The sequence below is a fragment of the Phacochoerus africanus genome, chromosome 11, assembly GCF_016906955.1.
Source record: "Phacochoerus africanus isolate WHEZ1 chromosome 11, ROS_Pafr_v1, whole genome shotgun sequence".
In the NCBI taxonomy this organism is placed as follows: Eukaryota; Metazoa; Chordata; class Mammalia; order Artiodactyla; family Suidae; genus Phacochoerus; species Phacochoerus africanus.
In genome coordinates, this window is record NC_062554.1 from 130678096 (window position 1) to 130693301 (window position 15206).

Genomic DNA, 15206 nt, shown 5'->3' on the forward strand with positions numbered 1-15206 from the left:
GTGCTCATTCCTGGATCTTTCTGAGCGGCCTCCTTCCTCGGTGCCAGGGCCGGGCAGCCCCAAGGGCCTCGACCCGCGGACCAGCGGGATCCCAGGCGCTGGCGGCGGCGGCGGCCGCGCCTTCATTAGAGGGCGCTCTGGGGGCGGCTGTGCCGCAGTCCCGACTCCCGCCGCTTCCTCCCCGTCGCCCCTCCCCGCCAGCCCGGCGAACGAGGCCGGGCGCTGGGGAGCGAGTCTCGGCGCCGCCGGGGACCGGGCGCGGGCCGCGCCGCAGCGGGAGCGGGGCCGGGCCCCGCCGCCTCCTCGCCCTTCCGCCGGCCATGCATTCTTCCGGCTCCTCTGGCCCCCGTGGCCCCGGCCGGAGCCGGGCCGGCCCGAGGTAACCCCCGGCTCGGCGGGCGCAGGCCCCGGGGCTGCGGCGGGCCGGGCCCGGGAGGCGCTGGGGGGCGGGGAGAGGGGGTCGCCGCGCGGCCCGGGGAGGCGGCGGCGGCGGCGGCGGCGGCGTGAGGGATGAGGGCGCGGTAGGCCCCGGGGAGGAGGCGGGGGCGCGGGGCATCCGCCCGCCTCCCCGGGACCCGCCCCGGTGACAGGTCCGGCCTCTGAGTCCCGCCGTCCCTCTGTCCGCAGGCAGCCGCGAGGGGAGTAGGGCGCCCGCGCGCCCGCTCGCGCCGCGCCTCGACCGCCGCCGCGTCCATGACCGCGACCCCTCGGCCGGGGACACCCGCCGCGGCCGCCGCCGCCGCCGCCGCCGCGCAGCACCGCGCCCCGGGCCGCCGACCCCCGGCCCCGCCGGCCGCCGCGCTCCAGCGCCCGCCGCCCGCGCCCGCCGAGGTGAGCCCGGGACGCTGGCCGCGACCGCCGCCCCGACCCTTCCACTGCCGCGGAAACCGCTGCGGGCTCCACCCGCCCCCCGAGCGGGGCTGTTGCCTCTTCCCCGCTTCTTTCATCATCCCCGCTTCCCTGCCCTCGGGTCCCGGGCTGCGCTCCCATCCCTGGCCCTTGGCCGCCGCCGCCTCCGGCTATTGCTCCCCTCCCCCTACTCCTGTCCTTCCTCCTTTTCGCCTTATTATCGCCCACGATCTTCCTCTCACCCCTTTGCCCTCTTTTCTGGCCTGTTCTCTCTTTTTCTTCTTCTTCTTCTTTTTTTTTTTAACTAAAAAAGAACACAAGACCCCGATGTGCCGCAAATGAAAAATTTTCGCGTAACTCTTTTTGCTAATTCGAGAGACCTTTTGAAGGAATGAATCAGTGCAGGAAGGGTGGTGGCGAGGGTACCGAGGTCGCGGTATCTGGGAGATCTGATCCAGAGCTTCTGTTTCAGTCCTTTTCGCCCGGGTCGTCCGTTTGGAGCTACTGACGGTGTGTGAGGCCAGTGGGTCTGTTTTTCTTCCTTGAAGTCCAACCGAAGACTGCAGTCCGACGCGGTTGCGGAGCTGGCCACCGATTAGTTGGTGGGAATAGTGTTATCATTTGCTAAATATATTATGACATAGCCTGTGCCTCGGTGAACAGCTCCCTTGACCTTGTGCCGCTCCTCCTCCCTCGCTCACTTTGCCCGTCTGGAATTTCCCGGACAAATCCCCGAGGTACCACACTGGCAAAGCTTCGATCTTCCTTTTTTTCCCCATTTATTTTTCTGCCGGAGGTGATGTCTCTGTCAGTGACTATTTAGATGTGCTTAATCCATTTTCCTTTTTAAACGAATTTTCTTTTCGCCTCAGAAAGACCGGACAGACCCCAATGTGAGAATGGCTGTGACTTTGGAGGAAGCTCCGTGGCTGGGCTGGATCTTGGTGAAAGCTCTGATGAGGTTTGCCTTCATGGTCGCCAACAACGTGGTTGCTATTTCATCCTACGTCTGCTATGTAATTGTGCTTCAACCCCTTCGAATGCTGGACAGTAAGCGGTTCTGGTACATTGAAGGCATCATGTACAAATGGCTTTTAGGAATGGTGGCTTCCTGGGGATGGTCTGCTGGATATACAGGTGAGAGATGTTATGCTTAAGTCAGGAACCACGATTTTGATATATGTATGTATATATATGCGCATACACGCATCTGGTGTATCTATATCTGTGTATCTGTATTACGCTTCCGGTAGAAGATGCTCTGATGCTTTAACTATTGAAAAAATAAATAGCAAACAATGCTATTGAGCTTTTTTTTTTTTTTTCTGAATCCTAATTTAGGAAGGATGATATTTTCAGAGGTATAATTTCATAATTATATATGGATAAGTTCTTTAATAATGTTTTAAGATGATTGACATCTGCTAAAACTGATCTGTGAAAGCGCTCTTAAAGGAATAGGAGTGCGTTTTATAGGACGACAGGGCTTATAAAATGAAGAGGTAAGATATTTAGCCAGTAATCACTGGGCATATAGAAATGTCTAAATGGTAAGTTGTGCTAAGATAGTTTAATACATTTTTTTATTTAGTGGTGTGTTGTACTGTGTTCACATTTGAAGCCAAGCAAAAAAAATGGCTCTCTTTTCTGTTGCATATGCTTCTTTTGTTTACTAGAATCTACATGTTATAATTCTATATTAGAATATTAGGTGTAAGAAATTGTCTCATCCCTGTTAAGCTAATTTATTTTCTGAGTGTCTTAAGTAGATTTTTACTTCTGTAGGAGTACTGCTATTCTGAGGTGGACTTTTTTTTAAAGAACTGAATGAGAAGTAGTGTTTATTTTCTGTGTATAAGCCTTATATGCTTTGAGCACTTGTGTCCCTGCTGTGCAAACTGTGCATTGTTTATTATATTTATTTGACTTTTTTCCTCTAAGAGTTAGGATAATGAAAAAAGCATTGAGGTTTCTGGCACTTGTCTTAGACGTGGAGGCTTTATCATGGAATTTTATAACCGATAAGCTCCTTACAGATGGTGCCACAGATGCTGCGGTCAGTGGAGTCTGTAGGTTTTACCTTGGAAGAGCCAGAAGGGTATTTCTGGGGCCGGGCAGCGCAGAAATTTTCAGTCTCCTTTCTTGCCCAGGCTACATCTGCAGATTTTATGCACACACATGAGGGCACTGACAGCACACAGCTTTTATGGAGTCTGCCGGTCTCTTGCTAGGTCACAGTGCTGTCAGTTGCCCCAGATGAAGCCTTTTCTCCTTCTGGCAATGCCATTTATTCTGTAAGCCCCAAGCCCTGGGATAGTGTATGCATTGCTTCTCTGCTATGTGTTTTGTTGAGATTCCAATGCTGTTTAGATGCAATAGAGGAACTTCTAGTCCTTTTTTAGGATTTGGTGGTAGCAGTAATGAGAGAGAAAAAAAGGAAGTAAAAATGAAGTTTTCATCTTTGTTGCTGAATTCTTACCTGAACCACACTGCTGTCACAGGATTGCTTGGCTCAGTATAGTTTGAGCTTCCGCAAACATGCTGTTTGGTATAGTGGCTTTGTTCTCAGTATGGTATACCTGAGTTTGCTTGTTTTAAATGAGCTCATGGTATTTTTCGATACAAGTTCTAGAAGTTCATTCTACTTCTAAAGAATGAAATTACGGAAGCATTTGTGCTTGTGTGCGTGTTTGTGGAATATTTGTGTATAAGTGTTAGCATAATGAGAAATTGGAAAAAAATAATTGGGCATTGACCTTGAGATCGTAAGGAGGATAATGCTGTTGATTGAAGTTAAAGTTAGCTGTCTTATGGCCACATCAAGGCTGCAGTGTATTTTTTAGCATGTTTTCTTGGGGTGTTTCTTCCTTGCTGAATATAGACACTTTCTTTTGCCACCTGCTTGGAAAGTGGTCTTGGCATGATTTGCATATTTTAGTCTCTGAAGCATCTACTCGTCAAGCCACTGCCCTTTGACCATCTGATCAGTTTGTTTCATGTAAGTATAGAATATTTTAGTATGTGCATTTTAAATGGTCTTCCTATAGGTAGAATACTTTTAGAGGGTCTAGTCATAGCGGAACATAGTCAAGAGGTCAGTCAAATGTAGGAATGACTTTTTTTGAAGGCCACAACTGAGTCTGGAGAAGCAAACATAGGCGGGGGTTGATGACAGATGTCCCCAGAAAAGAGTCTAGGGGGGTGTATTAGGTTTTGGGTGGATCATGTGTTTTATCTCTTACCATTATATCAAGAGAGGGTGGGCTTAAGTAGCTTTTTTCCCCCTTTCCCTATGCTTCAGTTTCTTTTTCTTTTCTTTCCTTTTCTTTTTTCTTTTCTTTTCTTTTGTCTTTTTGCCTTTTCTAGGGCCGCTTCTGTGGCACATGGAGGTTCCCAGGCTAGGGGTCTAATCAGAGCTGTAGCCACTGGCCTGCACCACAGCCACAGCAATGTAGGATCTGAGCCACGTCTGCGACCTACACCACAGCTCACGGCAATGCCGGATCCTTAACCCACTGAGCAAGGCCAGGGATCAAACCCACAACCTCATGGTTCCTAGTTGGGTTCGTTAACCGCTGAGCCACGACGGGAATTCCTATGCTTCAGTTTCATAGATGGAAAATTGAATGTTGCCAAAGGCATTCTGCTCCGGAGGTCTATCTAGTATGTTCATGCTTTAGAATAAAAAGTGCCAAACCTTGTTGAAAAACCACCTCTGAAGAAATCTTAAATGTTAATTAGTTAAGTTATTAATTAGGATGCTGGATATGAATGCTCCTATAGGATGTCATCTTTTCAGACTGTCCCATTCAGTCTAAGGTATGTCAGTTACTCAACTTTGCTGCTGAGGACTTAGGTTGATTACCCAACCTGCACTGTTTCATATGGTAGCTGCTAATTATATATGGCTATTTAAATTTAAATTAATTAAAATGAAAGACATTGGAAACTCAGTTTCTCAGTCAAGCCAATCACATTTTAAGTGCCCCGTGCTAGGTGGCTACTATATTGGACAGTGCAGATAATAGAACACTTCTCTCAGCACAGAAAGTTCTGTTGGATGAAGCTGATAAATAGTAGGTATGGTTTTCTCCTTTTTCTTAGGAGAAATGCACTTTATCCTTATAAAGGAATATTTATCTCAGTGTACTTCTAAACAGGTTTCTTTGGGGTAAGACAGGAAAATTTATTAAAGTTTATAAAATTCTTATTTTTATTTTGTCTCTTGTCTTTTTAGGGCCACATCCACCTCATATGGAGATTCCCAGGCTAGGGGTCTAATCAGAGCTGTAGCCGCTGGCCTACACCATAGCCACTGCGACACAGGATCCAAGTGGCGTCTTCGACCTATACCATAGCTCATGGCAACGCCGGATCCTTAACCCACTGAGCAAGGCCAGGGGTCGAACCTGCAACCTCACGGTTCCTAGTCAGATTCATTTCCACTGCGCCACGATGGGAACTCCAAAATTGTCTTTTTTTTTTTTTTTTAAACTTTAAATTTTATTTTATTTTATTTATTTGTTTTTTGTCTTTTTGCCATTTCTTGGGCCACTCCAGCGGCATATGGAGGTTCCCAGGCTAGGGGTCCAATCGGAGCTGTAGCCACCGGCCTACGCCAGAGCCACAGCAACGCAGGATCCGAGCCGAGTCTGCAACCTACACCACAGCTCACGGCAACGCCGGATCGTCAACCCACTGAGCAAGGGCAGGGGCCGAACCCGCAACCTCATGGTTCCTAGTCGGATTCGTCAACCACTGCGCCATGACGGGAACTCCCAAAATTGTCTTTTAATTTGAGGCAAATGTCACAAAAATGGGTCCTTTAAACTCAGACGTGCTTCTTGAATGGGCTAGTGGTGAGGCTAGGAAGCCCAGGACTTGACTGAACATTCTTGCACCGAATTTGCGTTCTCAGAGCTAGAGTGCTGTCTGCCGACACAGAAGATGGAAAGGGGTTTCCTGCTCTTTCTGCCTGTGTGTGACTTCACGTCTGTGCAGGGGACACATTTCTTGAAAGGACTCCAAGGACATCGGGGTTTCTTCTTTTCCAGCTTTTTGCTGCTAGGTAGTCATGGTTGTTGTGATCCCACTTCCTTTAGTGGGAGGTGCTGTACAAGCATCTCATCTGAGGAAATGTCGCATACTGCCCTGCCTTCCTATGTCAAGTGCAAACCGCAAGACATACCACCTTAGCTCATGATCCGCGTCTGCCTGCTGTATTCAGATCTGGGATCAATCAGTGCCCTCCCCAGCCCTCAGTTTTAGTGACGATTGGCACATCTCAGTGAGAGATTTTTATGTATTTATTTATTTATTTATTTGTCTTTTTTGCCTTTTCTAGGGCCGCTCCCGCGGCATATGGAGGTTCCCAGGCTAGGGGTCAAATCAGAGCTATAGCCGCAGGCCTACACCAGAGCCACAGCAACGCCAGATCCCAGCCGTGCCCGTGACCTACACCACAGCTCACGGCAACGCCGGATCCTTAACCCACTGAGCAAGGCCAGGGATCGAACCCTTAACCTCATGGTTCCTAGTCGGATTCGTTAACCACTGACCCACGACGGGAACTCCCTCACGAGAGATTTTTAAAAAGTAAGGTGTGTTTATTTTGATTTTCATTCACTTATCTTAATAAACTCGTTTCCCATCCAAACACATTTAATTAAAGTCTCTTACACAAAATCATCTAACAGTATTCATTGTAAGCGGAAGCTCCAGAATTTCTTGGGTAGGATGAGAGTCTCTGGGGCCACAGTCTGGCTGGAAGGGAACTGAGTGTGCCCGGGACTTGCCACTAAGCTCAATGGCTGTTTCCCTTAGATTGGGAATTTACTTGGGTGGCTTTAGAGAAAACCGATGGAGATTAGGTTTAGCTTCCTCCCACGCGCTAAGTGACAGCTGTCATAGCTCTCTGTTAGTCTTTGGATGTTATTTGATAGTGTTTTACCTTTTTTTTTTTCCCTTAAGATATTCGTTGTGTGAGAAAATGATCAGAAATTACATCTGACTTTGAAATTCTAGGGAGAATTTTAAAAACATACCTTTTAGAGCAGTATTTTCCCCTTTTGAGTCATAAACCAAGGTAGTGTGTCAAGATGAACGTTTTAAAAAGTGAAATAGGAAAGGTGAAATAGAAGCGATCAGGAGTGCTTGTGTCTGTACTGGGTGGTGCTTAGAATCCATTTTTTACTGAGCCCTGTCACCATCTGAAAGGCATTGTTCTGGTGGAAAGAGCACGGAAATTGAGGGGAACTCCAGGAGCTGGCTGTCTCGACCTAGCTTTAACTTTAATATCTCTGCTCACCGGTCGGAGGGAGATCCTTGCCTGCTCCATGCCCACTGGGCTGTGAGCTCTCTACACAGAGATATGGCCTTCTTTGTAACCCTGGAGTCCACTTCGTTGTCGATGCTCCATATGCACCTGCTTTCTTGAATCTCTTCTTTCATTCATGGTCCCAAAGGAGCTGCCTGAGCTGCCTACCTTCCTGATCTTGATAACAGACCTTTTGGGAAGGTAAGGCAGCTCAGGCAGCTCAGTCTGTTATCAAGGTCATTGCAATCCACAGAATATAAACCCTGAACTGGATCATGTTTTTCACACACACCCCCCACACACACCCTACAATACCCCGTTTGTTAATTTAGCACACCTCCGTTCAGATTTTCTTTTGTGTGGGAACAGATGCCCTGGAGGTGCTGAGATGCACACAGCACTATCACTGACTTTAAGGAGTTCACAGCAGCCTTGGTGGGGAAGACAGTGCCACCAGCAAGGCACACATTCTGGGATAATGCTCTCATGGAGATGTACCACGGGGTGAGAGAGCAAGGCCTCCTTCTCTCATCCCAGTGGTAGGTGGTAGCAGAGCGGGAATAGGGAATTTAGGGGAGGATCGCCTTACATTCTTTTTTTTTTTTTTCCGTTAGGGAAATATTTCTATGTGGCTAACTCTATCATCAATTATTATAATAGCCTTAAAAGATTCAGTAATGCATCACTTGAAATTTATATCTTTGTGGTGTTAATATTAGCTAACATTCATTGCAATATAAGCCAAGCAGTATTCTAAGTGGTTCAGTGATTTAATGCTCACAACAGTCTTATCAGGGTGGTACTATTATTATCTTCCCTTTTGTTACTGATGTTGAAATTGAAATACAGAGGTTTCACAATTACTTCCTCTTAGGCATTAGCAGTTGATGCTGTCACAAGTTTATTTTTGTAAAGAGCCATTATTGACCTTTATATAATATTCCTAGAGTGTTTCTTAATTTTTACTACCCATATTTTTGCTTCTGAGGCATGAAATCTCTTCCTGAAGCAATAATTCTTTAACACCTGAAAGCAATATCATGGATTTCTGCAAGAGGTTAAAGAAATTGTTGCCTTAACAGAAGTATTTGTAGTATACTGTAAATTTCATAAAATCCCATTTCCTTTCATTTCAGAGAGCAACTCAACTGAAATTTTGGTTTGGTTTTTTTTGTTGTTGTTTTGTTTGTTTGTTTTTTAAGGGCCACACCTGTGCACAGGAAAGTTCCCAGACTAGGGGTGGAATTGGAGCTGCAGCTGCCTGCCTCCGCCACAGCCACAACAACGCTGGATCCAAGCCGCCTACACTGCAGCTTGCGGCAATGTTAGACCATTAGCTCACTGAGTGAGGCCAGGGATCAAATCCACATCCTCATGGATACTAGTTGGGTTATTAACCCACTGAGCCACAATAGGAACTCCCGAATTTGAGTTTTTTGAGTGCTTGGCAATAGATTGTCATCAGAACGAGGAGTTACCGCATGATGTTAGGTCAACAGCTGATCTTGACATAAATCCAGATGGGGAGTTTTCAGTATGGTGTTTTGATATTTATATGGAAAACTTTTATATATCATTAAATGTAAACATTCCTAAATTCTTTGAACTCAGCAATTTGATATCAGGTCTCATTTTGCAGACTGTGTATAATTGAGTAATTTATTTTAAGTAGTTTAACAAAGTAGACAAATTCATTCGTGCACACCCACCCACATGCACTATTCAGAAGCACATGAAGCATTATTTGCTATGTTTATAGTGGGTAAGACCTCAGATTCTGGAGTCAGAAAGAGCAGGGTGAAACAGTTCCTACTGTCTCTTTGTTTGCTTGCCTTGTATATCTTTGCCCCTCCTTTCATTTTCAAACTGTTTATTTGGTTTTGCTTTTTAGGGCCACACCTGTGGCATATGGAGGTTCCCAGGCCAGGGATCGAATCTGAGCTACAGCTGCCGGCCTACCCCACAGCCACAGCAACTTGAGATCTGAGCTCTGTCTTTGACCCACACCACAGCTCATGGCAGTGCCAGGTCCTTAACCCACCGAGCCAGGCCAGGGATCAAATCCACATTCTCATGGATACCAGTTGGATTCTGCTGTGCTGCAGCGGGAACTCTTGGGAGTTTTCAAACTTTGAATTACTTTGATTTAGTTGTGTCTCTAACAATCAGCATAGAGATAGGTTTTGCTTTGTGAGTCAATTTGAAAATCTCTTTTACTATGAATTGAGCCCATTTGCATTTATTAATATGTCAGACATATTTTGTCTGGGCTGTGTTACTGTATCGTATGTTTTCTGTTTCAATAGATATAAATGTTAAGTCTTTCACTGTGTAGTTGGTTTTTCTTTTTTTTTTTCTGATATTTAGGAAGGTTTGTATTTTGGTCTTATTAGTTACTTTATATGATATTTTTAGTTCTCTATTGATAGTAACTATTAGTTCTCTCCTACTAACAAAGGTAAAATTCTTTTTAAACACTCCCTTCTCCTTTCTGTTCTCCATCACCCAAGTTTAGTCAGTAATGAACAGTATTTATTCACGACAGTATTTGCGTTTGCACTATTACATATGCTTTCACTTCTGCTGCTTGATTTGTGAGCCTTAAGACTATCTCTTGACTCCTAGCTGTTCCATCAAGGTTATCAGTAAGCTTATTTTACTTCCTACTTGCTTCCTCCCTTCGCTCAATTTTTGTAACTTGCATTGATACCTTGTTATGGCCTACGATATTTGTGTTCTGTTTTTATCACCTTTATCTCTTTCAGTTTTAGTCTTCATTCTTCAGTTAAATATATGCAGTGCTCACCTGAGCCCTTTTGCAATTCTTCCCAGTCATCCTTTGGTTGGTTAAAGTCCATCCTCTGATGGTTTTTCAGTGAAGAATCAGGGAAACAACATGGGAATATTATTCTTGCACCGTTTTCAGCACGTCTTTTTGTTGCTTTACACTTGAAGGACAGCTCAGCAGGTAATAAAATCCTCGGCTCACTCTTTCTTTCCTTGAGCATCTTAACAGTGCCGTACAAATGTCTTCTGGCATTAATGTTGCTGTGGACATGTGTGAAGCCAGCTTGACGTTTACCCCATCATTAGTGATTTGATTTCTCTTGCCATTTGCCCAAAGGATTCTCTCATTGTCTCATATTTAGTAACTTTCCTGGGATATGCTGGTGTAGGATTTGCTGGCACAGGTGTGCCCTTTCAATGTGTAGATTCAAATCTAACTTTATTTCAGGAAAGTTTTTAAAATTATATCTTTAAGTACTTTTGTTTGGTTGTTTGGGTTTTCTTTTTTGGTGACCCTAATTATAGGTCTGTTGGATCACTCTTTGTATATCTTTTTTATCTATTATTTTCTCTTTAATCCTTTTAAACACTTTCATTTGTTTGTTTTTTTTGTCTTTGATGTCTCTTATCGAGTCTTCCGCAATGTCTTTTTTCTTTGTTCTCCTTTCAGCTTCTTCTTCATTTCTATGATGGTTTTGTTTATTCTTCTCTTTTTTTTTTTTTTTTTGTCTTTTTAGGGACTTACCGACGGCATATGGAGGTTCCCAGGCTAGGGGTCCAGTTGGAGCTGTAGCCCCTGGCCTACTCCAGAGCCACAGCCACAGCAACACCAGATCTGAGCCACGTCTGTGACCTATACCACAGCTCATGGCAACACTGGATCCTTAACCCACTGAGCGAGGCCAGGGATTGAACCCGCAACCTCACAGTTCCCAGTCGGATTCGTTTCCCCTGCACCAAGATGGGAATGCCTATTCTTCTTTTTCTTTCTTGAGTTCTGCCAGTTCATGCTTCCTCTTTTCCTGTTGACTAGATATTTCTTTCTTGAGTTCTTATATTTATGCTTTGTGATCTTCTTCATAATGGTGGTGACTTCATTGAGTTTGTTAAAATCCGAAGAGAATATTTAGTAACAGTTTTTATCTTCACCATTGCAGTGTTTTGTAGTGAGTATTCTTTGACAGTCGGTACATCATGCTGCTAATTTCTACCATTTTCTTACAGTATCTCCAAGTCAGTGCTGCACCAGTTCCTTTTTTTTTTGTCTTTTTGTATTTTTGCCTTTTCTAGGGCTGCTCCCACAGCATATGGAAGTTCCCAGGCTAGGGGTCCAGTCGGAGCTGTAACTGCTGGCCTATGCCAGAGCCACAACAACACGGGATCCAAGCTGCGTCTGCAACCTGCACCACAGCTCACGGCAATGCTGGATCCTTAACCCACTGAGCAAGGCCAGGGGCCGAACCCGCAACCTCATGGTTCCTAGTCGGATTCGTTAACCACTGAGCCACGATGGGAACTCTACCAGTTACCTTTTTATTCCCTATAATTTAGTGAACTGGACCTTCCTCAGTCATTTATTTGTAGGAGGTACAAGTGGGGTCAGGGTAGATTCCCAGATAGCTGCCACAGAGATAGTTATTTTTTACATGTGGCACCTAGGAGTGTTCTCTGTGCTGCCACAAGTCCTTCATCGCTCCAAACCAGACTGAGTCCAGGGGGCTTTTTGCCACCAGTTCTGGACTTCCCACTCTTTCCTTTGTAGCTGTGACTGGAGGGACAGCCACAGCATGGCAGTGTAAATCCCTCGCCTTAAGGATGTGTGTTTTTGCTGTTACTTTCTGAGCTCGGCCACTCCTGGGCCCTCTTCATCACATGCCAGGCATTCTGTCTTTATGTCTGCTCCCCACTCCCAATGTAGATTCTTTCTCTAACATCAGCTTTGTTTGATCTCACATATTTTGGAGGGCTTTTTTTTTTTGGCTGCCCCTTGGCACGTGGAGTTCCGGGGTCAGGGAGAGCCACAGTTGTGGCAGTGCAGGATCCTTTAACCCACTGTCCTGGGCTGGGGCTTGAACCTGTGTCCTGGTGCTACAGACACTGCTGATCCCATTGTACCACAGAGGAAACGCATGGAATTTTTATATTTTTGTTTTTTTCCTAGATTTGCTGGGAAAGAGTTCTGTGAGGTTTTTTTTTTTTTTTTTAACCTCCTTTCTCCTTGTTGATGCATGTATTTTCCAGGGAGATTCATGTCTATGACTCTACTGTGCTCATACCAGAAAGTACAACACCAGATTTTTATTCAATTATATAAGTATAATCCAGGCAACTCTGTCACCATTCTGCTTCACTACTAGTTGATTATTATAAAATGGAGATCAACTTTTCCACCTAATTAATTTTCTTTAAGGTCTGTCCAAAAGCAAGAAATAGCCTTCCCCATTTTTTTGTTTCTCCCAAACTGTTTTGGTTTTTGGTTCCCAAGCTGTTTTGATTCTTAGAATATTTATTGGAGTATAGTTAAGATAGCCGCTCTGTTTTCCACTTGGCTACAATAAGAAAATGTCACCAGAATGAACAGAAGAAGTGAGTTACCTTGGATACTTGAGTAAAGAATATGAATGAAGAGTAACATTAATATTAGTCTCTAGGATGTGGTCTGGGACCACCTTGAAAACTTTAAATGATTAGTGCTCCTAAACCTTGATAAATATATTTATAGTATCTTATAATAGTTAAATATATTAATATATATAATATATTAGTTATATATGTAAGGTATATTGTATACATTAAATATAGTAAATTTGTAGTGTATTTGTTATAAACTCATTTTCGAGTTTCGTTTCAGAGTTGGCAAACTAATGGCCATATTCAGCAACTGAAGTGCTTTCTTTGACCTTTACAGTTATTTCAACTTTTTCTTTAATTAATTGCCAACATTTCAAAATTAGGGGGGGCTTCATAAAACACGAAAAATAAAAGCAAGACTTGTAGTTCTTGGGAAATTAGAAATCCAGCCATGCTGGGCCCTCGCGTCTGGCAGCACTTTGCTGGAGCTAAGTGATGGCTGCCCCCTTTAGAGGAGCCTGGCTCCCCAGTTCACCCAAGAGCCCACTCCTTCCAGGTCTTACTCGGGGCCTGCTTTGCTCATTTACATTACTTGCCTGGACCCCAGAAGCTTCAATGATGTTCATTTGAAAATACTCAAGTCACAATTACCAGTCTGTTTCTGCTGGGCGTATGATATGGTAGTTTTGCATTTATATGCCTTAATACTGCTAATATACTAATGAGTTCTACCATTAAAACTGAAAGTGTGTTAGTGAGCTCAACTGCTGATTTCACGTAGCAGAGGCATGTGACGGGAACTGAAAGATGAAGTGCCATTAGTAAGAGCTGTGGTCACAAAGTTTTTCAAGTTTCATGTTACATATTACTAACATAGTGAAATGTTTCCTGTTATTTGTGCACTCGTTAACTAGAAGGATGTCTCATTTCTTCTTATAAATATAATCATGTAAAATTTAGATTATTAAAAATTGGTTATTTTTAAATATGAAAAAGCAAGTCTAGTTGATTTCCATTTCTTTAAATTACTGTACAGATAATTTAAAAATAGTATTGTAGGAGTTCCCGTCGTGGCGCAGTGGTTGACGAATCCGACTAGGAACCATGAGGTTGCGGGTTCAGTCCCTGCCCTTGCTCAGTGGGTTAACCATCCGGCGTTGCCGTGGGCTGTGGTGTAGGTTGCAGACGCGGCTCGGATCCTGTGTTGCTGTGGCTCTGGCGTAGGCCAGTGGCTCCAGCTCCGATTCAACCCCTAGCCTGGGAACCTCCATATGCCGCGGGAGCGGCCCAAGAAATAGCAACAACAACAACAACAACAACAAATAGTATTGTAAAAAGCATGCATAAATCTGGGAGTTCCCGTCGTGGCTCAGTGGTTAAGGAAGCTGACTAGGAGCCATGAGGTTAAGGGTTCAATCCCTGGCCTTGCTCAGTGGGTTATGGACCCGGCATTGCTGTGAGCTGTGGTGTAGGTTACAGACGCAGCTCGGATCCCGAGTTGCTGTGGCTCTGGTGTAGGCCGGCGGCTATAGCTCCGATTCGACGCCAAGCCTGGGAACCCCCATATGCTGTGGGAAGCGGCGCAAGAAATGGAAAAAAGACAAAAAAAAAAAAAGCATGCATAAATCTTAGTTATGAGAACATGCTTTTTCTTAACTTGGTAGATCTGGTCAAATTTAGCTACCAAAACACTTTTCGCAGAATTTTTTAGTACTCATTAAACTTTAAGAATCCATTATTGGGAGTTCCTGTCGTGACGCTGTGGTTAACGCATCTGACTAGGAACCATGAGGTTGCAGGTTCCATCCCTGGCATTGCTCAGTGGGTTAAGGATCCGGCGTTGCTGTGAGCAAACTCGGCTCGGGTCTGGTGTTGCCGTGGCTGTGGTGTAGGCCAGTGGCTACAGCTCCGATTGAACCCTTAGCCTGGGAACCTCCATATGCCGCAGGAGTGGCCCGAGAAAAGGCAAAAAAAAAAAAAAGAATCCATTATTAATAATGTATGTTGACACATTTCGCATATGCCATTAATTAGAAATTCGCATTATTTTACACTTTAAGGGATTAAACACCAATAAATTTAAATACATCAAGATGTTTCTTTTCTTTTTTTTTTTTTTGCTTTTTAGGGCCACGCCTGGGCTAGGGGTCGAATCAGAGCTACAGCTGCCAGCCTACACCACAGCCACAGCAACGCAGAATCTGAGCTGCATCTGCTCATGCCAGATTCTTAACCCACTGAGTGAGGCCAGGGATCGAACTGACAACCTCATGGTTCCTAGTCAGATTCATTTCCACTGCATCACGATGGGAACTCCATCATCAAGATGTTTCTGAATGATCAAAAGACGAAACTATGATCAATCTAGTTTTACTAGGTATGTTAATATATTGTATATATAAATTGAGATCAAATTCACATACCATAAATTTCACTATATTTAAATCTACAATTCAGTGTTTTTACTGTGGTCACCAGATTGTACGGTCATAAGCCCTGACTAATTCTAGAACATTTTGTCGCCCCAAAAAGAAACCCCAAACCCTTTAGCAGCCACTCCCCATTGCCTCCCTTTAACCTCTGGGAACCACTAATCTGTGTTCTCTCTCTATGCATTTGTCTGTTCTGGACATTTCGTATAAATAGAATTGTCCAATGTATAGTCTTATGTGTCTGGTTTCTT

General features: G+C 44.6%; 1 protein-coding gene across 3 annotated transcripts in view; it reads left to right on the plus strand.

Annotated features, from left to right (window-relative positions):
• The first annotated feature begins 215 nt into the window (after positions 1–215).
• Positions 216–15206, plus strand: part of LPGAT1 (lysophosphatidylglycerol acyltransferase 1) — an 84504-nt gene continuing 69513 nt past the window's right edge. Inside the window, exons 1-3 of one of the 3 annotated variants that reach the window (XM_047752066.1) lie at positions 217–379; positions 628–831; positions 1722–1986. In XM_047752066.1, the coding sequence (XP_047608022.1) occupies positions 694–831; positions 1722–1986 (403 nt within the window). In that variant the 5' untranslated portion in view covers positions 217–379; positions 628–693. Of the gene's footprint in view, positions 380–627; positions 832–943; positions 1587–1721; positions 1987–15206 lie in introns of those variants that run through there. The other 2 variants (XM_047752068.1, XM_047752067.1) reach the window with 2 other exon arrangements.